General features: G+C 32.5%; 1 protein-coding gene across 3 annotated transcripts; it reads right to left on the reverse strand.

Moving 5' to 3' along the window:
- Positions 1 to 70: 70 nt before the first annotated feature.
- Positions 71 to 22,758, reverse strand: LOC140054911 (ALX homeobox protein 1-like). 3 transcript variants are annotated; one of them, XM_072100033.1, is made up of 5 exons: positions 22,285 to 22,751; positions 13,737 to 14,047; positions 3,232 to 3,375; positions 2,450 to 2,675; positions 71 to 1,955 (listed from the first exon to the last, which is right to left on the reverse strand). In XM_072100033.1, exons 1-5 carry the CDS (start codon positions 22,499 to 22,501, stop codon positions 1,927 to 1,929), a joined length of 927 nt encoding a protein of 308 aa, XP_071956134.1. In that variant the 5' UTR covers positions 22,502 to 22,751; the 3' UTR covers positions 71 to 1,926. The 3 variants fall into 3 exon arrangements, with proteins under 3 accessions (XP_071956134.1, XP_071956133.1, XP_071956135.1); XM_072100032.1 differs by having other exon boundaries at positions 71 to 2,675; positions 22,285 to 22,758; XM_072100034.1 differs by lacking the exon at positions 22,285 to 22,751 and adding an exon at positions 16,658 to 16,875 and having other exon boundaries at positions 71 to 2,675.
- Between the last annotated feature and the right edge of the window lie 3,101 nt (positions 22,759 to 25,859).

Consider the following 25,859-nt stretch of genomic DNA (forward strand, 5'->3'; position numbering starts at 1 on the left):
TATACTATAATTTAAAATGTTCATTAAACATTACTTTCGGCGGCAATTCAACACATTTGTTCCGAATTATCAACAGTAAATGGTGTAAATTACCAATACTTAGTAGCGATTGAGCAATACAATTGATTATTATTATAATTATCAATTAAAAAAATATATTTCGTAAATTACAATCAAAATGTCAGTGTTGTAAGCCATGTGATCTATGACGTAGTCTAGCAACTTCTGACAACTACATAAATTCGAATTAAATTCGACGGTTTAATTACCATTCAGTTGACTACGGATCAATATGTTGCCAGAATATACTAGACAATTTAATCTTAAAACACACCCTTATACACACCCAGACTAATGATTTTTACTAATTTATTTTCTGGCTACTAACATGATTGTTTTGTATCTTGCAATATAGCATGGACGATCTGTTACAAGTTTGATTTTTTCAATAAAGTAAAGTTATATCAGAAGGTCCATTATTAAATTGGTTAATTGGTTAATGTTTGATTTTACCGTCAATTCTAGTAAGCGGTAATGTGTAATTTAAGTACTGTAAGTTATAATCAGTTCCTATTTTACTATTTACTTTGCCACCAAAATCCCTCCCATACATGAGATATTATAAGCAAAAACCTGTATTCTATGGCGGCCATTTTGAAAATCGAAAATGGCGGCTTTTCTAGGCCAGATGAGCTGTAACTTTTTTTGGTGGATATATAGACCCCATATGACACAAATCAGTTGAGAAACACTTGTTTTTAATTTTTCCAGAGAAAGTGGAAAGTGGGGATACTAGAATAAAATGATGTATTAATAAGAATTGTGAGAACATTATTTCGGAGAGTCAAAGAACACTAATAAGAATAACTCTAAGCCCTCCCGCCGAAAGGACCCTCGGTCGTTTGAGCTTGGTTAACTCATCGGTTTAGCATTTATAATTTTTTTTTCATAAAAAAAAACTTTTTTAAACACAGACACGGTCAACAAACATCAGCAATCTTATATCAATAAATAAACTTAAAAATCCCAAAAATATAGTATAAACTAAAAAGAGAGTACTGATAAAAATGATATAAATATCTGTACTCCAATCATAAACGGTTTCACATAAGGTGTAAAAACATTATTACAGTAAAATATATATTTACAACGCGATATATTTTCACCCTTATAGACATATTTTCAATTTTTTTAACACTCTTATATCATCTCGCACACAATTTCTTTTTGGGCTAGAAGTTTTTCGTTTCTAATTTCTTGGATTTAAACTTACTAAATAAGACTTAGACCCAAATACTAGCAAACCTTAGTTTGTAAACACATTTTTCAACAAAAGTTTGACAAAGTTTCCTAAGCTTTTGTCCACACTAGAAAACTTTATCAGATTCAAATTTTCTCGGGTTTGCAATCTGAAATTTGCTAGTTTAAACTAGACTTTAATTTACCAACACGTTCATAAGAAGTAAAACAATATAATAATTATATAAATGCATAAAAGAGTTGCTTAAATTGCGTCATATTCAGTTTCCCCTTAATCCAATTTGTAACAGAAAATAACAATCGTTTCCAAGCTGATTTTCAGACCTATTCTCATCACTTTTTTATGCCTCTTCATAACTTTAAATTGTATTACAAATGAATTACCTCAAAATTATATTATAAAAGTTTTTTAGAATTAATAGTTCGAGACTATTAGGTTATAGTTAAATTTAACTTGGTCAGCGCGATGCATTTGTCCACTTAGACAAGTTTTCCCCAAGAGCGTTTCACTAGGCATAATATCTTGAACTTTTTTTCCTTCACACAAACAGACAATACTTTCGACAGCGTTCATGTAGATATTGTCTGCGTTTTCTCCTGAGTATCAGCTACCACGTGACCATAGATTTCTAGTCTGCCCTGTCGTCCGGCGATGAGGCCACGTCGTTATGATATCCATGGTGATGCCTTAAAAGCTGAAAACAATAGAAACACGTTTAACTCACAACGACAGACATCTCTTTATCTTCATGCTTTATCAAAACGTTGTTGAAATCCGCAGAGAAAATGGAAAGAGGCAACAATACAGGTTTGTTAGATATCATGTTATTGATGATAGCATGCGGAGAAATCCATTTTCAGATACCGTGATTCCCGATTCATCATGCTAGACGTATCTTCGACAAACCATGCACCCTATTAGCCTGGGTTTAATTTAATAAAGCCGCCATTTTTACCGGGGAACCAGAATCCACACTTTGTTTTTATCTTTAATATTGCCTTTAGTTCATCCCTGATAAACATGCGTCATTTGTTATCAAATTTGCACAAGAGCTTAATTAGCTTTTTTAAGTAAAGCCATTCATTAGGCCCATGACACTGCTATGCTCTTTCGCCCGCAGACGAAGTGCAGCGATGCTGTTAGACCTTCGATCAGTTTCTTGGCAAGGCATATCAGAGACGTACTGACCATTAAACGTACTACTAGTCATGTTCATGAAGGAAGCTGGAGAAGGACTGGATACTGATGACATCACATTCATCGCTTGAGCATGGTTGTGGTTTGGTACTCCCATGAAGTTTGGAAGGGTGCTTTGAGGTGCCATACAGGAACTAGGATGCGGAGCTTGCATCTGGTGAGCTTGGTTCATACTGCCTAACCCGGCCATGTTGCCAACCCAAGGTGAATTCTGCATCTATAATTGGATGAAAATTATTTATTTGTAAATTTCAATTTTTAAATAACATATATTAGTCTTAGTGTGCGCCATGTGCAACTAAACTAACACGATTCCGTTCTTAAAACGGAATGAATGATTGGAATTATTTTAAAATATCAATTGCGCCCTCTATCATTTAAAACTTTTGAAGTTTTGTTTTTAGCTTGTTGTTGATATTAAATGGAAGAGGGACAACACACCCTACTATATATTAGTATTTTATTATATTCAATGTTAGTAATATAACGTTAATTAATATAATAATACCACTAACTAATACAGCAAAAACCTTAGTAAACACTTTTAAAATGTTAGTTTTGCTCTGTTCAGTTCAAGATTTGATGTTTGCTATAGCCTATTCGTAAGAATACATTAAGCTCTGTATACAAACAAAAATGTGTGATGTGCCCAAATATGGTAGTGATATGGCATCATCATATCCATATACGGGCACATCACATTTTTTTTCACATAAAGTTTGACAGTGTAGACAAGGCTTAAAATACACTGTATATTTATCGATAACACTTACTTGAAGGCCTACTTGTGCGTATGCGTCCGGCCTCGGTGCAATAGGCATTTCGTATCCGGCTCCTGGTCCCATAGCTCTCATGTTTTGAAGTTGACCGAATCGTTCCTTCTTTCTCCATTTGGCTCTACGATTTTGGAACCATACCTACAAAATAAAAAAAAGAATGATACTCTTAGACATTTGTCACATTTTCTAACTTGTTTTTTAAGGTTTTGGTTCAACATGTGGTACGATCAAACGATTATCCTTTATTTTAATTCAGAAAAAAATCCAATGATTGAAAAACTACTTTTAGTTAAAAGTTAAACCTTCGAAATCCTATACAAAAATTGTCTTACAAAAAAAGATTTAAAGATGAGACGTAACAGATGTCAGTTGATTCCCGTGTCAGCTGAAAAGCTTCTGTGATCACTCGAGCTAATGACTAAGCTGAAACGACTGTTTTGTTTTTTAGAAAACTTGCCGAGTCAGTAAAAACTTGTCGGCTTTGCGCACTTGTTTGACACGAAATGGTCTCCACTTTTTCCTACATATCCTTGAACTAGAGTGTTTTTGATGCAATCGACTGACACGCAGAAAAGAAAACAAAGTTTCCCCAGGGTGCTAGAGGTCTGTGGGTTAATTAGTATTGTATCGTTGGATCATTATCTGTTCGTCCAGAATGATTTACAATCCGTATCAAGAGAATTAATTTAGGAACAATTAGGCAACGTTCTCTTAACTTCTACACGTTCTACATCAGTAATATTTAGCACACAGCACTTTTCAAAGATGTGGGAAAATATTATACAGTATGCGTCAGGTATGTCCTTGTCACGCAATACGGGGCGCCATAATTGTCTACGTCACAACCGCGCCCCGTAACATAAACCAAAAATAAATTAAAGATAAATAATAAAAGATCATATAGTTTTACTTTGAAATGAAACTCTTCCGGGCAAGATGTTCAAATGATCCCTGGATTAAAATTGTCTCTATGATTAAGATATTTGTTGATATTATCAGTTTAATTCAATAAATATCGTTTTAATTGTAAAATGTTCAGGATGCCCAATACCTTAAGTGGTTTATGGTAAAGTTGAAATTGAATCCAATAAACTCAACTGTTGAATGACAGATCATTAGCTAACAGATATCATTTATGACTTTTCGATCTACACTACTACAAAAAGTCTATACTATAAATAAACATACATTTCCTTTAAAAAAGAAGGGAGGATTATGAAGACATCGTCGCGCCAAGACACACAACTAAAGCGCGCGCGTGTGTGTATAGTGTTTCATCAGTATTTGTACGCGTTAGAATACAAGGTAACAAACACGGATATTTAAAAAAAATATTTGTTATAGGTTTTCTGCTATCTATCATAGTTGTAAATCTCATAATTGTATCAAATTTCCATTTATGTATAGGCTACTAAATTTATATTTAAATCGTTGTTGACCTTAATGGCGTTTTTTTGTAATTGTACCCGCTTTTGGCCTAGTTTTAGGTCACTGTACTATATCTAAAATGACAACTAGTCCCATTGTGAAATCGTAAATACTATAGCATGTTGTCAATACCATAAAGTTTAAAACAATGGAGATCTCGCATATTTCTGTATTAAAAACTTTGTTTGAATATGTAAAAGCGGTTTTTAACACACCACCAAAAAATTCCCTCGTAACTCTTAGCATGTCACTAGTAGAAAAAAAAATTAACACCGTATCACATGGGAAAAGAAAACGTACCTAAAATTACCCATATGTAACCTTTTGTCCAAAGTTTCCGTCTCTGTTGTACATCATATTCAAGGCTGTGAGTCCCCGGGGAATCGACAAGGGTTACATGAGACCCACGGGGAGCTGCTACTGTCTCGTAGCCTTGGCATTTCCCCAAATTTGACGGGGTAGTAATTTAGTATTATGTAAATGTAATTGTATATAATACATTTATCCGATACTTCATTTACTGTAGCCTACTCTTCAATTCTACTTTAATGAAAATAGCGCCTTAACAATACGGTACAATGTACATTTTTAAATACTGATTTTGTTAACATAACAGTATAGGTCTGTCATATTTGTGTATAACCTCAATTAATTAGAAATGACTAAAATAACTCACTCTTTTCGTAATGTTTTGTTTCGGGCTAGGCCCTCTGTAGATGATTGGTTATAAGTATTGTTCTATAATTTTATGACAAAAAATATTTTTCTCAAATATAAATTGATGCTAAAACTAAAGATGTTGTGTATCATTTATGCTTCAGATGATTGCTCTACAAGTACAAGGAAGCTGTTCGTATACGCGATGCAGTACCAACCGGTGCTTTGGTCCAATTATTTTAATTAATTCCTTTTATTCTGTGACATTTGGTGAGAAAGTAGGCCTACTGAGTGATATTACTTTCATTCAAGTTGGACTAGAAATATCTGTATACCAAAAAAATATATATATCAAAAGAATTTTTATTTAGTAAATTTAAAACAAAAAAAGAGAAAATAAGGCCTATGCTCTTTTGATAGGAATCAAATTCAAACTAAGAAAATGTTTTTTAAAATAAACAAGGTGTTTTTGTTGCATTTGTCAAACGCGGCCATTCATGTCTCACTCAGCATCTCAACAGTGTTGAGGAATACAATTATTTTGCCAGCCTAGCGCCATCAGCATAGTAACCCCTGTTGTCTGCTTTTGTTATCTTACTTCAAAGAAAGTACACTGCAAATAGTTCAATGTCAAATTTGTTTTTAGAAATATGTTAAGAATATCAATAAATGGACGTACTTGTCAATTGTTTATTGCAATTATGGATTGCGGCATTTCATACACATGCCTACAACTTACTCTAATTGAATTTAAATATTTGGAAACCGGTACAGCATAGGATTTACATGATTTTACTAGTATGCTAAAAGTAAAGGAGCCAACAGATAGTGGATTCATTTATTTTCGTTTGTACGCGCACGTGCCTATTATGATATACTTTATTGTACGCGCGCATACTTATTCTGATAGACTTGATTGTACGTGCGCGTATGCACTCTTGCAAGCTTGTGTGTACGCGCGCGCTTGTTTTTTTATGTTTATTGAAGACGCATCAAAAGTGCATGAAACAAATATCCTGCTAAGTGATTGAAGTGACCGTTAAAATACCCTTCCCGGAAGGAATAAACCAGTGCAATAAAAATGCTAAAGCTTAGCGGATATCCAGGGCGTGAATGTTGACAGGAGCAAGGTGCTGTTACCAGAATTATATTATATAATTTATATTCATATACGAATTAAAAAATAAAACATATTGTTGCATAAATACATGTGAATGTATTTTGTACTTTGTTTGATTTGCGTTTTCTATTGCAATATCTTGTGATTGAATTGCTTTACTTTACTGTGTCTTTGTGAAATTAAAAATTAGTATATAAAATGCAAACCAATATTTGCATATGTGCCATGAATACCTTTGGTAGTCGACTAGCCAACTGATATTTACTGATAGTATTGATATTTATTTAAACACAAATTGTATCTAACGAATCAACTTGTCATGGTGGCGCAATTCTAAGCCTAGAATGTAAAGAATGTGATATTCAATCATTCCGTAAAAAATAGTTGTCTGAAATTAGGAAATTGAGCATTACTTGAACATTCACATACACACGCCCCTTTTGTTGTGTTTTGAAGTGAAAGATTTTAATAAGAATTGTCCTGAAAAGAAATTAGTGATTTATTTCTACTGTGTATAACTCTTATTTATATCAATCAGCACGGAATTTTCTGGACCGCCAGCTTCCAAATTGTCGGAGAATTTTATTTCTAAATGACTTTCGCACCCTTATTGCACAGACTCAAGGCTGTGTTACGGTAATAGCCGCGACACTTTAAGACAATGGATTTTTAATATAACATGGTAAGAGTATTTGCGACTATAAATTGCGGTTTCGTTTCATCTAACTTTGTTACTTAATTTTACACATGCTTTGCAATGCCATTTTTTACTTTACTGCGACCAAAAAGTTTGGATAGTAGAACTTAGTAACTTTTTTGCATATGAATATGACCATGAAACTGTCAAATTTCATAAAATCTCAAAAGTTTAACTACCCATCAAAAAGACAATGAAGGGAAATGAATAATACAAAAAAGTCAAACTAGAAGACAACAAAATCAGTTGGATTATCCGATGAAAAACAGGTGGACGAGGATTGTGTACAGAAGACACACTAATAATAATGAAATGGTATAATGTATAAATGACAATGTAGAAAATATTATACGTTACATCTGTAATGTTTTGCATCAATTGTTACAAATAATGTTTTGCACTTCATTAACTAAGCTAGCATGAACTTCACCCTTCACAATCACACGGTTTGGAGACATGCCAGCAATGTTCCTGCAGCTTGCGTGTTTGTGGAGAAAATGTGCGTGTCTGTGGACAAACTTTTCAACTTTGCGTGTTGTTGACGAACTGTAGAAACAGAAGCGGAAGGCTGGGCCTATCACACAATGGTTCTTAATGATAGTTAGGAAAGAGTTGCGGCAAAACCTGAACTGGAAGGGATGCCCCACCTTGCGTGTTTGTGGAGAAACTCCACGTGTTTGTTGACGAACTTAAATGGCCCAAATTAAACAAAACCCAAAACTGAAAAATGGAAAAGAGTTTTATAGATAGAACTTGAAATGCAGGAACCTTCGTAAGCTCTTTCCTTTTCAGCTGTTAGTTTCATCAACATTTTTGACAACATTTTTCGTACCAAGTTCCCATAAAGCACCTGTTCGTTCCCATCATTCAACGGGTGCTTGTTCCTCTTTTCTGGGGGTTGAATTCACGCGGGAAAGATTTGATGAGTTTTTATGTCGGGTCTGTTCAATTGTATCTCACACATCATTTTATCATAAACCGTGAGAAATTACAACACATCCACAAGTGATCTACAAACATTGGTCTACTTTTTTATACAACGATGGCCTATACTTCTTTTCTTTGTTGATTTTCAAGTTCAACGCCTAACTCATGATCATGTATAGGCCACTTATCAAACATACAGTTATCAAATACATTTTTTAATCTTTAATTTTATAATCAAGTAAATTAGTTTTTTTGCACAAATGTGTTAATATTTATAATAAAAGTAAAATTAAATAATACTTGAAGTTGATTATAAATGGAATAGAAAGAAAGTTTGCGCTTTACACACTATGCTTAAACTATGCTTGAATGTCTCGGGGTTTCGGTTGTCTAAAAACGGCTCACTATGGAGAGTATCAACAGAAACATTGAGATATTCACAACGTTGCTTTCCTTTTTGAGAATCACATGGTGTACCGCAAACTTTACTTTTAACTAGTGTTTATTCGTCATGCGAACCATGCACTGAATCTTAACTAACGAATACAAGTTGTAGGCATACTATGAAGGTCCTGCAAATTGTGTGTCGGTAAACGTTTTGTTTTCTAGGTTTTCTCAATTAAGAATCGTGTTTAAACAATCAACCCAGACGTTCTCCGAGGAGCAATTAACTATGGCCGGTTTTCCTATCAGGGGTAACAAAGTGTCCCACAGAGGGGTGATCACTAGCACGGTCTTAAGTCATATTATGGTGTTAAGAATTTGTTGGCGTCCTCGGAGACTGTTACTAACAACAGGCACAGCGTATGAATCAAAATCATCAAGAAAGGGAACGCTTTGATATAATTGTCGGTAAAAATATCAAAGAAATTACACTCCACAAGTGTGGAGGTTTACCTTCAAGAGACTGAGGTGTTGAATTTAGTATGGTTAACCACCATTTCTCTAGCAAATTAAAGCTAATAAATTGTATGCAAAAGGAAACAACGTCAGTAAGTTGCCATATTTGGACATCAAGGTGTCTTCCTAAAACATCGGAGCTGGATGAATGTCATCTATTTCACGAGTTGATTCATCAACTTATTTACCACTTCGTTAAACCCAATGCCTAACCTATTCAACCGTAGCTGATATTACATCAAAACATGGACTAGTTTCCATATATGTGCATTAAGATCAAAACAGTACCAGACCTACATTACCTAAAACAAAATAATGATTAATTTGCTAAATAACCATTATCATCATCTTTCCCAGATGTGCAAAATAATAGTGTACATTGTGGCTATTGAAATGGTTTTAAATGCCTATTTATACTCCAAATAGCTCCCAATTGCATTCAAGATTGATGGAATCAATTTTGGAATTGATCCGGTTATTGGTGAAACGATAACCATTGATTTTTCCCAACAGGTCAAATAAATGGTCTTGAGTACTTCCTTAATTGTACTAAAGATCCCAAAAGTGGGATAAATACAAATCTATATTGGCTAATACGTAAGTAGCTATCATATACAGGCGCCGATTGAATACGTTGATTCCGTATTCAGTATCTGGTAGGCCTAATTTGGTTCAAAATATGAATATTTACGCTAAACAAAAATGAAACCACCGTAGTCCCTAATATTTCTGAATATTATACAGTACTAACAAATTATTCATGTTCAATGTATTACCTGTAAAAAAAATACTTCGTGAAAAAGCATAAAATATATTACTCTACGTACAGTGTTTATAGTAAATACCATTAATGGTAATCCACAGAATGTACACATTGTTAATACTCTGAAATAAACATTAGTATTAAAATACACCTTGTATCATATAGGGAAAATTCGATTGATATAGTTACATAATCCTAAAGACACACTTACTATTTTACACACACTAACAGCATATTTTCATATTGGGTCGTGCAGTATAGGCCACATTGTACACCCCTTAGCAAACACGAATTCCCCAATCCTTGAAAGCAGTCATTTTTCATTACTGATGTCAATTAAGGAAATAAGAGCTGACAAATTAGTGGAAGAGATCCCGCCGGCTGCAACTTAACAGCCATTCAACAGAAACGTTTTCAGTATTTTGTAACATTTTCTTATTTTATAATAGAAAGTATATACATAATTTCAATATGTATCGCGTTAAAGTTGTCCCTTTTCTATTAAAACGATATATCTCTATAATATTGCCAAAATAATAACAATAATAATATTTGTTTTGGTACAGTAAAACTAAACAAACAACTAGGCCTAAACCTAAACAGCCTCTAAGGCCCACATTAAAATATAAACATGTTATGAGATATTTTACATGTAGAACAATGGTAAAATTAAACAAGCAACTAGGCCTAAACATAAACAGCCTCTAAGGCCCACATTAAAATATAAACATTTTATGAGATATTTACATGTAGAACAACGGTACTAAAAAAATATTATTATATAAAAAATATATGTGGCCGAGTCCTGGATTTTGGTATCTGGCGGTTGTTAGCAATATCCCAGGGGATGACAGGGGTCCTACGGATCAACTGACAGCTGTTGCGTTCGGTCAAACAAATAGCATGCCTCACTTAATGTTTTCATGTTCCTGTAATTGTTACCAACACAAATTTTAAATTAAAATAAATATTTTATTTTTGTAAAAATACTAAATGACAATGTTAACGTTTAACCAAGATTTATTATCAAAACAATTTAGGTTTGAAAAATCTTCAGAATATGGATTGATCAAACTTTGATTATATTTTAAATTGTTATTAATTGTTTATTTTTTTAATCTTTTTTGAATCTTCACGGTGAACATAGTTAACATATTTAACATTATAAATAAATAATACTAAACTATGAGGTATACCTACGTAGGCCTGGTATATGATATCATTTAAAAGAGAATTATATTCGTTGTCGACAACTGGATTGACTTTTGTTTTTACAAACTTCTGTTTAAGTTAAAACTTCTATTCTAACGAAGTATGTATAACTTGTTGAACTTTCACAATTCTATCATTTCAAAATGAACTGAAAACATGTGTTGTTATAAATTATTAAATATGTTTTTATTTTGTTTATTCTTTTGAATTTTATCTTATTTTAAAAACCTGTGTCGAAATTTCTAGTAGGCTATTACAAATGTTTACTTGACTTTACGTCTTATGCGTTAGAAGAGGTTGTGTTTTTGTAAAGTTATAGTAAAATGTGTTTTATTTTGATCATTAAAGTTTTTTTGATCTTTTAAAAACCTGTGTCGCAATTTCTACTCTATCTAAAGAAATGTTTTCTTGAATTGGCGTCTTATGCGTTAAAAGAAGGTGTTTTTGTAAAGTAGTAAATATGTTTTATTTTGTTCATTTCTAATCGTATAAGCACAGGAATTTTAACACGGAAGTGCGTCTTATAACCCCGTCAGTTACTACACTGTTTCTTTCTAAACAAGAATGCAAAAATATACGACTATTCTAAATCTAACTGCGAGGAAGTATAATAATAATTTTAAAATAAACTTTTGGTCATAAACAAATATGCATTAAATGCAGAAAAACACTTTTAACAATTAAAAAAACATGATTGCTTTATAAACTCTGCCACTAAACATCAACGTTGTACAGAACATTATCTTGAAATAAGTACAAAAAATATAATAATCATTTTATAAAACATGAAATACAAATTAAAAAACACGTTTATATATATAAATTTAAATTGTTTTAAATAAAGACAAGATTGAACTTTCTCATAGTGAATATCAAGATGTCCTCAATATCTTCATTTCCGGTAATATGTATCTTATTTTGTGTCATTATGTCAAATATTTTCATTTTAGCCTATATTAAATGTTTAGTACATCTGTTATGCGATTTATATTTATTTATTTATTTATTTTTTATTTTATTTAATTTTCAGGCAAACATACATGACAACACATTTCTTATTATTCAAGATATTAGGCCTAGACCCTCTGCCATTGCAGAGTCCATAGAGCTTAGACCTAGACCCTGTCATTGCAGGGTCCATAGAGCTTAGGCCTAGACCCTGTCATTGAAGGGTCCATAGAGCTTAGGCCTAGACCCTGTCATTGCAGGGTTTATAGAGCTTAGGCCTAAACCCTGTCATTGCAGGGTCCATAGAGCTTAGGCCTAGACCCTGTCATTGCAGGGTCCATAGAGCTTAGGCCTAGACCCTGTCATTGCAGGGTCCATAGAGCTTAGACCTAGACCCTGTCATTGCAGGGTCCATAGAGCTTAGGCCTAGACCCTGTCATTGCCGGGTTCATAGAGCTTAGGCCTAGACCCTGTCATTGCAGGGTCCATAGAGCTTAGGCCTAGACCCTGTCATTTCAGAGTCTTAAGTGACTTGCATTCTCTGATATATCAAAGTCATGATTTCTACAGCTATATCTTTCCTGTTCAAATTTAAAATAACCATTTCACCAAAACACATGAATATGTTTCATTATAAACTCCAGAATTACTTATCTTAATGATTTAGACCTATATACATATAAAACACGTTTTCATAAGATCATAAGCTCACAAATTAAACCTTTTAAAAATCTTCAGTTAAGTCAATAATTATTATTATGATAAATGTGACATTGTCAAGGTAATAATTTATATACATTCCAGGTTAATATTTTCTTCTTTATTTTATTTAATTGTTGATATTAAAACAAACCATTATTACAGTACGTAAATAATATTTTTATGGCCATTTTTTTTTTCAATTTATGTTTCTTCGGCCTCATACAACAATATGTCATAATATTTAATTTTAATAGCACATAATTGTTTAAATCATATTCATTGTTATAATTGTTTCCATAATTTATCTTATCATAATGAAAAAATTTTAAATATTAATATCATGACTAAAAATATTTAATTAATCATAGGTCATATCATTTTGAACAAAAGCTTTTTAAAAGCATAATGTGTGAGTATTTGTCATCAAGCCTGCATCCTGTGTCCATGAAATCTTCTTAGAATAGTCGAAATTTTCAGTGTCTCGTTTCCGAAAGACTCATACAAATTCAACAATAAAACTTCAAACGCAGAAATATGTAAAACAAACATACTTTTAGTATTTACGAACTAATTTTGCTGACTGAATATTTTGCAATAGGCCTACAAGGAACACCATGCTGAAACCAACAAGTTTATAATATCCACCAAAAATAATTAGGCCTAAATCTGCAATTAACTCATACTTAAAAAAAAAAAACCCAATGATATTTAATACTTGATCGGTCATAAGCGCGATCAAAAATACATACGCGCGCGGTCAATTAATGTTGCTGACGCGCGTGTACGGGCGTCACGAGTAGGCCTATTCGATTTAAATAATATACATTTTTTTATTATATGATTGTAAGTGTTTCAGTTTGAAACATATAGACAATCTTTAGACACTTTGCGCCTGATGATAAAAATACTAAACGAAACCAACTTGAATGGATGAACCCAATTTAAACTTGTTTAACTCGAGGAACATTTCAATTTATATTTTATTAAATCATGGTATTTCATAACAGTTAACAGAATCAACCCAATACTTGTGATGTTAACTTCATTCGGAAGCTTTCGATTTTTCTATTAAGCTAAAGATCTTATCACTTTCGGTTCCGTTTATATATATATAAAAAAAAGTCAAAAGTGAAAACAAGTTTTACCTGAACGCGAGCTTCTGTCAAATCACATCTTAGCGCCAATTGTTCTCTACAATAAACGTCTGGGTAATGCGTCTTCTGGAAAACTCTCTCCATCTCTTCTAATTGAAAACTTGTAAATGTTGTCCTGTTTCTCCTCTTTTTCCTTTTTGTTCCATCATCGTTACAGTCTCCATTTGCATCTTTTTTATCATTGTCCGTTTTATTTTCATCTTTATCATCTACGGATTTGTGATCATCCATATCGCTAACTTTGTCCGGTGTTTCTGATGGACTTAGCGTCGACGCTGTCATATCTTTTGTTGGGCTAGAATCTACCGAAGATACGAGGGGAGAAAAAATACTGTGTAATCTCATCTTAGATCAATCAAAAAAGATAGTAATCAGAAGTTATACTTAAGAAGATTTGAAAGTCAGGTAAACACACTGTAATGTGAGTGAATGGTAGAAAGAAGACAAGTCTTTTAAAGTCTCCAGTATAGGCGTGGTTTCAAGGAAGAGGAACCCGTTATTGACGTTTTACAGAAGTTTAATTTAAGAATGGAATTAACTGATTTCCAGGTAATCTGAAATCCGTCATCCTAGCTAAGACCAACCCAAAGGTGGACTCGGGCTAACTTTTATCTCATTAACACAATTAACACAGATCGTGTTTAAATAGTTCAGCAACAATTTACTTATTCCACTGGTAATTAGTAATTAACCCACGTGATTTGAAGATGCCATTACAATGCAAATTGTGAAAGTACAATGAATGAGAAATCAACCAAACTTACAACATAGACAATTACTGCAGAATACATATTGAAAACAGCACTGAAACAGTAATGTTTTATATTGTATAAAAATAACTTGGTTTTTTCTGGTTACTCTGGACTTTTATAAGTAAATTCGACCTCAGATAATTGTAAGCCTCTCTTTCAACGAAGAAAAGAAACTCACACAGAAAACAAGCATATTCAAACGCCATCATTGTTTTATCAACTTTTGAACGCGCGCATTTTTCTCTATGTAGACAATTTTTTAAATGTATGTAGTTAAAAGGTTGTTAAAATCTTACAACTGAATAAACCCAAACACGACCTTGAAATAAATTAAATTAATATCGTCTATTCATTTGTGAAAGTTTTAATTTTCAAATAAAACAGGATTCTTGCAAACACGAATGTCCTTTCTTTGAACTTAATTTTGGAAATGTTCATCTTTGCTCCTTTTGACAATAAGCGGATCTTAAAATAATGATAATTGATACTGATGACAATTACTACATCGACGACTTCTTAGAAGACCTTATTGGTCGTAGTAATAATAATGATGGAGTTGGTATGCATTAATGACAATGATGATGACAGATGATGGAAATCAGCAACGATTGGCAAATGAATATGATGTAATATGTTTAATGTTAACATTCAATGTATAAGACATCAATACCATTTTGTATAGATGCAAAATATAAACAAATCATATTTTGCATTATAAACTTAAAATATATATGTTCCATTATATGTTTTACGTGCACATTTTTAGTGGTCATCTCTTGGACCAGATAATTACCAATTGTGAGCATATGTATCGGAAAAATCATTCTTAGTTTATTAGAATACACAGCTGTATGTATAGAAAATGGTAAAAAGTCATAAAAAAAGACGAGATAAAAAGGTGCATGTTATATTGAAACCCTTATCATTACCAAGAGACTCACACGCTTCATCCACAGGACGTACAAGTTCAAACCATCTACAACATTGGTTATTAATTTAATGTCGTAAATGTTAGAAATGGTAAGTAATAGATGTGTCATAAAAAGAGCATAGGCCAAAAACTGTTCAACGTTATCAATACACTGACACTTTTTAAGAATCCATAAGGGACAATTATAGCTAGTGTAGATATAAAACGAACAGAGCAACGTCAAAAAATGAATAAAGGTCCCAAGTGATAATTTATTAGCAGAAACTGATGTATGAAGAACAAATTGTTTTCGGCTCTTGACCTTTCTCTCTCTGCTCTTGACCTGTCTGAGGTGTTAAATCTATCACGTTGAATTTATTAAGATCAAAAATTGTTGGTTGAATCCGCATCAATGTAAACTTCAAACGTCAGTTGTTAGTGGCCTATTGAAATCATTCGTTGGAAAGTTAAGACTGTCAAGTCTGTTTCTTTACCACTTCAGTCACTCGGGCTTCGCTTCCCCTCCCAACTGTGCACAACTCATATCTAGATTACATGTCCCCTATGGCTCAAATAGGACCCCCTCCCCCGTTTGCCAAACTGCTGACCCGTATTCCTTAAACATAGTGTCCAAATCTTTAGTCATACTCTTGGTTTTTATAGTTCGTGGTCAAAATACAGGTCTCACTAAAATTAAGTTACATGTTCTACATTGCAGACCCTCAATTATGTGTCAAATATTACATGCCTGCTTTAATTTTAAATGGTAAAATATCAGTCTTAGATTATAGATCGAGACTTACTAATTGTCATTAGACTAATAATAGAGGATACTTCAGCGTTTATCTTTAAGAAATGACAACCAATTTTAACACGGCATTGAATATCTTTGAATAACTTTTGGTTTGTCTGTATGTATGTCTGTCTATATTAATATATTTATGCCCAGGTTTGGTATAAAACTACATCTACAGTCTAGTATTACTCTTTCTAAACTACACAATATTGCATTATTGAATGACATCCATTCTGCAATCACTGTGTTACAACAACAAATACAATGTGTCAACATGACGTTGGAATATTTCAAATGACCCCTTTCGTCGCTTCTATTGTCTTTTTATTAAGAGAATACTACAACGAGAACGATAGAAGATTAACAATATTATATTTACGTAAATGCAAATTTATTTTTTTTTCTCTAAAACATTTTTAATCTCTAAATATGGCTATTAATTAAACAATCTTACCGTTTAAATCTGTCGCAAGTATAGAATTACTATCACTATTAGTGTCGCTAACGTTCCTTAGGTCCGCCGACGTCCTATCCAAGTATAAATTCATTAAATTTAACATAGTGAACAAATTGTTGCTACTGGTTGTAGCCACAAGAAATTAATTACTGCCGAATACAGATGGAGAATCAATAAGTGGCGTCCGTTCAGTAGCCGTTGGCAAGCTTATATGTTTTGTGAACTACGACCCCACTGCCATTACGCCTCAGCGCCGAAGTATCACTTCGTCCGGTTCCGTTTACTTTGTAAGTGTGTAACGTGTAGGTGGCGCTTTTATTTGCAAGACTTTCATTAAGAAATAAATTAAAACTACTTTTCTATAAGATTTAAAGAAAAATCGACGCGTAAAAATTAAATAAAACATTTGGAAAAAGATAAAACACATCATTGTATACATTGTGGAAGAATACAGGTAATTAAAAATCATGTTATGATGGTAAAGAAGTGTAATGAAATTTGTTTTGAAACTGTTTTTTAAAGTTTGCAGACAATGTTTTGGCTTTTGTCCCTGAAGTACAGCGTTGCTCAATGGTAAAGGAAGATAAGGTTAGCAGCGGATTAGTACGTCCTACATTAATTGGGTGGGATATTTTTGGCACGCTAGGGCTTGGGCAGAAGTAAAAACATCCTTCTAAGGCAGGGTAAACGGAAGTACACACGGACGGCCTGTGATGCTCAACTGGTTGTACAGACACAAAATACGGAGGCCTTTTGTATGTTTGTAGGTCAATCACAAATTCATGTCGCCGCAAGAATAAAATTCATGTTTACACTTTACGCCAATCATACATCCTAATATAAAATTACCTATGATATTATCCATAATTGAATATTTATATATATAATTTGTAGGTCCTGTAGTAGTGATAATAAACCTATAGATTCCATATATCTTTTATAATTAATTGTAATTAATATGATTTGCGGTAATAAACATATCTGTCTGCACGTAGAAATTGCACAAAGTGTTTTGGGGGAGATTCTGGTAATTTATCAGTCTTCTTACACAAGTCATGCTAAATCTAACCTCATCATCATTGATTATTTATTTCGGATATGGTTACGTCATCAACATAGTAATGTCCAATTTATGTGGATTAATGAATGAACACTTCAACATGATTTTAAAACGAAACTGTTGTAGAAATGCGTGAAATTTGAATGTTGTTGATAGTATGTTTGTAGTTTGTGTAAAGAGATTTATTAAGTTAGTTTACCGTCTGAATAATTGGTGTATTCTTTTTCAAGTTCAAAAGAGAAAGTACGTATAATGAATTTAGAGTATTTGAATGGATGGATATCGACCAAATGTACTTTAATAAATGTAAATTTCAATTGCCTTACACCTCCAACACCAAATCGCCAAAAATAATCTTTTGAGCTATTTTACAATATCTTTGTTTACAAATATGCGTAAACAATAAATTAAAAATAAATTTTGAGAAAAATAAGAACATAAGATTGAGGTTATAAACTGGATGGAAATAAAACAAAACGAAAGAACGAAAGGAGAAAAATGTGAAACCATCTAAAAACAAACAAAATCAATAATTAATGATTTAAGTTATCATTGTAACTTTAAAACATCTCCAATCCAATAAAAAATAAGTAAATAAGTGAAAAAAAAAATATTTACAATATTGAAATGTTGGCATTAGGCCTATCGAAATGTTTTACAAAAAGAAAAGAAGAAAGAACGGATGACAGAGGTCATGAGACACGACGAGTTTAATTTATTCATGTTCGTTTAAAGAGTTTTCATTGTCTAACCACAAATATGTAAATTAGTTGCGTGTGTGTAATGAGATTAATGAGTTTGAATGAATTAAGTATACGACGACATGGGGGTTCACACGTAATGTTTAGCAAACATTGCCCTAAGCATTACCATCAGTCATATATATATATACCTAAATAGTATAGTAAGAAGAACTCCTTATTTGGAGTTGAATATTTTGCATTAAAATAATATGATACTATGATTGATAACAATGAGAATCTAATCATCATGAATAATGAACGTTGTCACTTATTATGATGACAGCGGCATTCATACAGTGCAGCAGAGGAGGGATAAACATAGCAGCATGTAGAATTACAATAACTATTACAGTCCTTTAACTCGGTAACGCACAAAGAGACAAATTACGCGTGTGTACGCGTGCAATTATTGAGATGAACGCGAGTAAACTGAGCGCGTACTTCTTGATGACTGTCTATGATAGCAAACTATTAATATGTAGTATACAACAAAACGATTATTTTAGGATATATTATTGTGTAGGCCTGTTCAAATATTTTATATTTACATTCTTAAAACTGTTTAAAACGATAAAACAGTAATAGTATACATTTATATTGATGTTACAAAAGACGCTAAACAAAATACATTTTATGGCAAATATCAGGAATTGTACTCTTTCTGCTAATATTAAGTGATAATAATCATTAGTTTTATTCTTGGAAACCATAAAGAGATGATGTGAAAATAAAAATTGTGTGTAAAACTGGTATAATTTTCAACCTATTACATTTACAAATTTCATTTTCATTACAATTTTATTATTTTCCCCATTAACGAAAAACACTTGTTTCAACATCTATTAGGTAAAATGTGTGACAATTTTCTTGAGATATAGGTCTATCGTTATTTTAAAAGTATTACTGCAAGAAATATTTAAAGATTTGTTTCAATTGATGCATTTTAATATAGTAATGTAATATGCATATTTATTATTGATAAAGTAACGGTAAACGTATGGCTTATATACACAGTGTACTGCTACTACATGTATATTGTATAACTCATAATTGTTTATAAATATAATTTTAGGGTGATCTTATAACACTGCAATAATTATACTTTAGAACTATAGGCCTATCTGTTAAATTTTAGTTTCTTTGTTGTTTTTTAAAGTTATATAATTCGTTAATAGAGTTCTATTGTTGTTGATTTCTATTGAAACGCTTACTTATTTTTTATTTAGGCCTTAATTATTGTCAAGCGTCTACATTTTGCTCTCTCAGGCGGCCGACTAAACACGCCCAGGCCCGGCAAACAACGCTCTCTCGGGCGGACAAAACACGCTCAAGCCCGGCAAACAACGCTCTCTCGGGCGGAAGCATCTTTCTTTGCGATTGCCCGCGCGTATTTCTCTGCTAACTTTCATTGAAATGATTTTGATGTTTTTTTTGTTGCATAGTAGAGATAAGGTTTTAACACTAACAGTGGTGAATGTTCAGTCATTGTTTTGTGAACAGCAGTTATTTTCAAGTTAAAACAGTATGACCAGTAAAACATAATTCATATTCATACTCATGCGGTAAACCATAGAAACAATTTTTATCAAGTTACTTAATCGTAGTTACTTACTTAGCCTTCTACCGGTACTTAAATAATAAAAAAGATGCTGCCCTCTGCCTTTATAGTTACATGTAAGTACACAGTTAATAGTTGAATTATTAATATTATTAATTAAATCTATTATAAGATGCGACTAGGTATGTCCATGGTTCACTGGAGTAATGAATTAATTACACAGTCTTCTGCTTCTCTAACACACGAGATTTATTAAAGAACCAGCTGGCATGCCTATATATCTTATTAAACTCGAGGCCTTGTTTGCATATCAACTTCAACAACAATTAACATCAGTCCACTTCTTTGGCTTCGGACATGTTTAATAATATTGTTTATATTTTCTATATTAATTTTTTCTGGGAGTTTTTTTTTATTTAGCTTTTTGCTCATTTTATTTTGATCCAGCCACTGATACCCACAGCATTGTCATTTTTTCCCAATAATTTGCCGTTGGATTTATAATATTTTCTATTATTCATTTTCAATGATACCGGCGTACAAGTGAATTATTGCATGGATGCCTATACACCCTAGGCCTACGGTTCTCGCATTGTTAATTCTGGGATATCAATTTAAAATAAAATGTTTTGAAAATATTTTACAATAGTGATAGGTGGAATCCTGGAGGTACCAGGATGCCCGAGAACCCCCGTCCATCATTAAAATACATAGATAAATAAATGTTGGTAATAATTCAAGAAAATCGGAAGCAACATTACCTTTACTTCATAACTCTGCTCTTATCGATACAATCTAAAGCGATTGCCGTAAGGCTTAAAACAATTATCAAAATTAACACGGATCAAAATGAAAACAAAACATTTAAAATGTTTTCGTTTCGTCTCATTATCATCCTTCATTAACTGATACTGATCTCAACCGATTAACATTTAATGCATTGTTTTCAAACATTCCACAGCATAATTGTAAAGATACAGTATATCAACATTTTTTTCTTCGGTATTTCTTCTCTACTATTTCAATATTATAATATATTCATCATCGCACCATAATGCGACGCGCAAGTTGACGCACGCGTATAAACGTATTGATTACGCGCGCGTATTATTCATGTTGCTTCGTTGTTCTTGGGTTGTTATAAAGTTGATGTCCCAAGACGTAGGTAATAATGTGATTAATCGGTTCATTTGCAAACATGGCTCAACAGTGCCGAGGATACAAAATGAATGTCAACAAAAGAAACTTCAATTGCTGTTGGATATTGATACTGGATACTGGAATGTTTTATTTGCATCATCATCATCATAATTATCATCATCATATAATGTTGCCATCTAACAAATAAATATATTTTTCCAAAAACACTGAATCGAATTGTCGAAAATGTTATAATATGTTCAACTCATTTGCATTACCAAACAAATATTTAAACTATTGTAGAATAGAAAATAATATGGTATGATATGAAGACTGGAGGCATACTTTATTTGTATAGAAATGAAATGCAATGAAAATACATACATGTATATATTTTGAATGATTTAATAGACACATCATATTAGTTTGACATAAGTGAACTTAGGCATACTAAAACAGATTAAATAAATTAACTAGCCTTTCAAAATATAACAGAGTGATTTAAAAGAGTTTAAAGTGATGTCATCAACTAACTTTGTAACTTAATAAACATGTAATCAATTAATTACACAAGCAGGGCCTAATGAGATAAGTATATAATTAATTACATTATAAATAACATGATTAATGGAATATAAGATCACACGTGTTGCGTTATTGAAGCTATACGAAACTTAATAGTGAAATTAATAATCTACCGGTAACAAATTGGTTTGTTTATGAATATATGATATTAATTGTATGCAATGTTATTGTAAGTTTTTTACATCAAACCACACGTAACTCGTTAGTATATGAGAACTTATTTCTTCATGGTATAGTAGTAACATCACGAAACACAAATTTGGCGCGCGCGTTCGAAAGTTGATAATAACCGTACGAATTTGATGCGCGCGTAATATTCATTCCATTTTTAGACTCATACTTAAGTTATTTATAGTAGGCCTACAGAGAGTACAGACTTAAAAAGTGATAATGTAGATTGTTGCGGGAAAGTATTATCAATACCGTACATTGTAACAGTCTTTATGATATATAATGCTACAGGTTATAATGAATTTATTTTATTTTAAATTGGTAATATTTAAAAAAATAAAATTATTTAATATTAAAAAACACGTACCTTGGGGAGGGCTGTCGACTGCTGTGATTGGAGGAGGTCTTGAGTTGCCTAGTATTCCGTCAATTGAATGTTGCATCCCGTAACTATTTCGATTTCCAGCGACGGAATTTCCAACATGCTGGTCGTCCGCTGGTAACCCTCCGAAACTCTTTTCAAGAGAAATTCCGCCATAATTTTTGGCACAGATGGTGTCTTCACCAGTTGTGTTATAGATCATGGTATTTTTTTTTTGGTATATCTATAATCAAAACACAATTCGAATGTTAGGCCCTAGATGAGATCGAGATGCAAGCAATGACTGAATGGATGAATGTAGACCGGTTCGATTGTATCAATAATATCTAACAACAACCCTTTTCAAGGTCTGGGTTACCCTAACTGCGTGTTAATGTGACAGAAAATAAATGTTGCGTTAGCCAGATTGCTCAGTTTCCCATCCTACCGTGGCGTGACAAGTAACAGAAAAGATCCCGGCAGCTTGTTATCGCTTTATCAAAAAAACAGCGTGCCAATTTTTTAAATGACCTTGAGACCGCCCTCACTCTTCCACTATTTACATAGGTCAGGAAGATCTGACCAATCGTATAGGCCTGTTGACATTCTTTTCGTTGCATAGCAATAACAATCTTTCATCTTACCGCGTTTGCAGCCTCTTTCTGTACAGCAGTGAGCTGCCTACTGCGTTTCGTATGAACTTTAAATTAAATTTGTTGAGGGCCTAGCCTCGGGGTCCGCGACGGAACGTAACAGCAAAAAGCAAGTGTTACTGAATGAAAAGTTAGATGAGTATCGGGTTGTGTTCTCCAACCAGGTAATCCGTGATCTTTCAAATTGACTTCTAAAAATGAATACGGATTGTAGCCATGAACCAATAATGTACTTTTCTTCCCACCCAGGCTTGCGGTTCAGAGACGAATTTGTCGGGGTGAACAAGAGCTTGCACTTCCCAACCCAGCAGACAATCTTAAGCTGTCAGCGTTGATTTGAAGCGATGACTTTTCGCACGTCACACTCCCCCAACATAATACACACTTGGGCTTTAACTGATTACCAACTGTAACGCTGCATCCTTCTAACCGGGATTCAATACTATAAATTACCGCCGTCGCTTTAACAAATTTTAACCCTTTACTTTATAACATCTAATTCAATTGATTATTATTCATAGTTGATAGTATCATTCAATTCTAGTTAAATTTAATAACACGACATGGTGTGTTGGCTTGGTTTGGTATCGCGTGGTTACAATAAACAAAACTGTAATTGACGGCACGGTGCAACCAAAAAAAAAACAAAAAAAACAAACAAACTCAAGTCCTCGAATTAGGTAATCTTAAATTTACTCTCCATATAAAAAATAACAAAAGAGGAAAGCACATTATTAGTGAGAGTGAGAAAACAACAAAAAAGCCTGCAAAATGGTAAAATATTCGAAGTTAACGCAACATTATATTATTTTAGTTTATAACAATTGGTAATTCAAACTTTCTTAACACAGTAAGGCCAACTCAAATCAGACATACTTTTATACTTTTCTAGTTACAAATCCACCCAATGTTGATACAGTATCTTGTTACAGATCATTCTAAAGAAAAGAGGTAAATAATTGTAAAAATATTTAACCATCTGCAATTTATAACGAAATGCAAGTTAGTCCTATTTATTTTGTGGCATTTTGCCGATCAGCTTATGTAGTAACTTTTAATGTATACAATCTAGGCCTAGTTAATGTCAATAACGTCAAATTAATATTTGTAAATGCTAAGTATAATGTTATTAATATTATGTTGTGAATTGTTTTGTTAAGTTTGTCCCATGATAATTTGTCGAATTAAAACAGTTAAAAGTGCGTTACCCTTATTTGATGTAATTAATTCGCTAGATGGTCATCATGATAGGGCAAAGAACAAGCTCCTAATCAAGTGATTTATACTGTTATGTAAATCTAATTACGGTATTTTACAAGTAAATGTCTTTTTTTTTTGTGCAACATTAACGATAGAAATGTTTGTTTAGAATACAACTTAAGAAAGCTGACAAAAAGTTAACACAGCGGATGTTTGACAGTTTGCACCAAGGACGATTTACTCTTCCGTGATATCGACTAAAAGGTTAATGCGCGCGTACTGAAACAAGCACAATTTTCATCAATGTTTGAACGCGTGCGTGCAATAGGACTAAAGTAACGTAATTGATTAATTTTAAATCTGGGCATAAACATTACACAACATTTGAAAGAATAACCTGACTTTTAGAAATTATTTCCTATGAGATTTTAGTTAAAAACGAAAGATATTTTTTAATATATAAAAATGTATTGTAGGAGAGGTAGTGGAACTTGAAAACTCTCTTTTAATATTAAATCAACACGTCATTTTAGGTCTACTGCAGTCAAGTTAATATCAATAACAGTGACTTACACAAATTGCTGTGATGTTTTAAAGCAGTTAATTTATTATTCCTTGATTTCTTTTCGCTTGGGAAAACATTTTAATTAGTAAAGATAAATATTTCAACTGAAGATACAGATATGGTAATTCCTGACGATCCTGAAAATAAATGAATAATAATATGTTAGTTCACCTGATTATTATGAGTATTGTCAGTCAGATTGTAGTTCTGTCGGAATTGAATTTTGCTTTTTCTCTAAAGCTTGATTGTTTCTAAATTACTCTTACAAAGTAGTGAACATTACAACGAATAATAATCAAAGCAGAACTTGATATTCCAGGCCTACTTACTGTTGGTACATACCGGGAAACACGCCTACTTGTAAATTATTGCTTAGCAAAAAGTCAAGTCAATGGTTTTACAGAACTCAAAACCTATCGCTTAATATAGGCCTACCAAGTTAAATTATAAAAAAAATAAATGTATAAACTCGACTCCTATTCTTGTTTAAAGTAACCAGAAATTCTGTTGTGAAAACAGCACTTCTAACGTCATAAATAGAGACAATATATAACGTCAAGTTACAATTTCACCAATACTTGACAAAGCGTTTAAAATTAAAATGTTTTACAACAGAAATTATAAATATACTTCTTAGAACTTTCTAATATTAAAAGTCAAACTTCAGAAAGTGGCATCAGGCAGCTAAACAATGCGACAGATGCTATTAGCAGACGTTTCACTTTCTTCATGTGCATAAAAAGAACGTTTAGCCACATTTCCATCACAAATTAAGTGAAAACAATAGTTTTAAATGCCTTATCATTTATTATTTGAAAGGTAAGTTTAAATTGGAATGAGAAGTTGAATTATCACCTATCATCGTAATGCCATTGTTAGTATCATGTTAAACACCATCTTCACTCAACCATATGCTTCCAAACGCGCCAAGATGATAAAATATAGAATACATTGCACATCAAATTGTTTTAATATCTGTGGCGAGGGACCCACCTACTACTTTTGTTTCTATTCCTCAGAGTGAAATTTCGGAACATGTTATTGAAATATCTGTAAATGGAGTTTTTATTTATTTTACGTGTTTCAACAAAACGAACCAATTTATGACTTTACTATTGCAAGACACCTTGGTATTGTTTTAGAGTTCTTCTTTCATGGCATCA

Source organism: Antedon mediterranea, chromosome 7 (assembly GCF_964355755.1).
Source record: "Antedon mediterranea chromosome 7, ecAntMedi1.1, whole genome shotgun sequence".
Classification (NCBI taxonomy): domain Eukaryota; kingdom Metazoa; phylum Echinodermata; class Crinoidea; order Comatulida; family Antedonidae; genus Antedon; species Antedon mediterranea.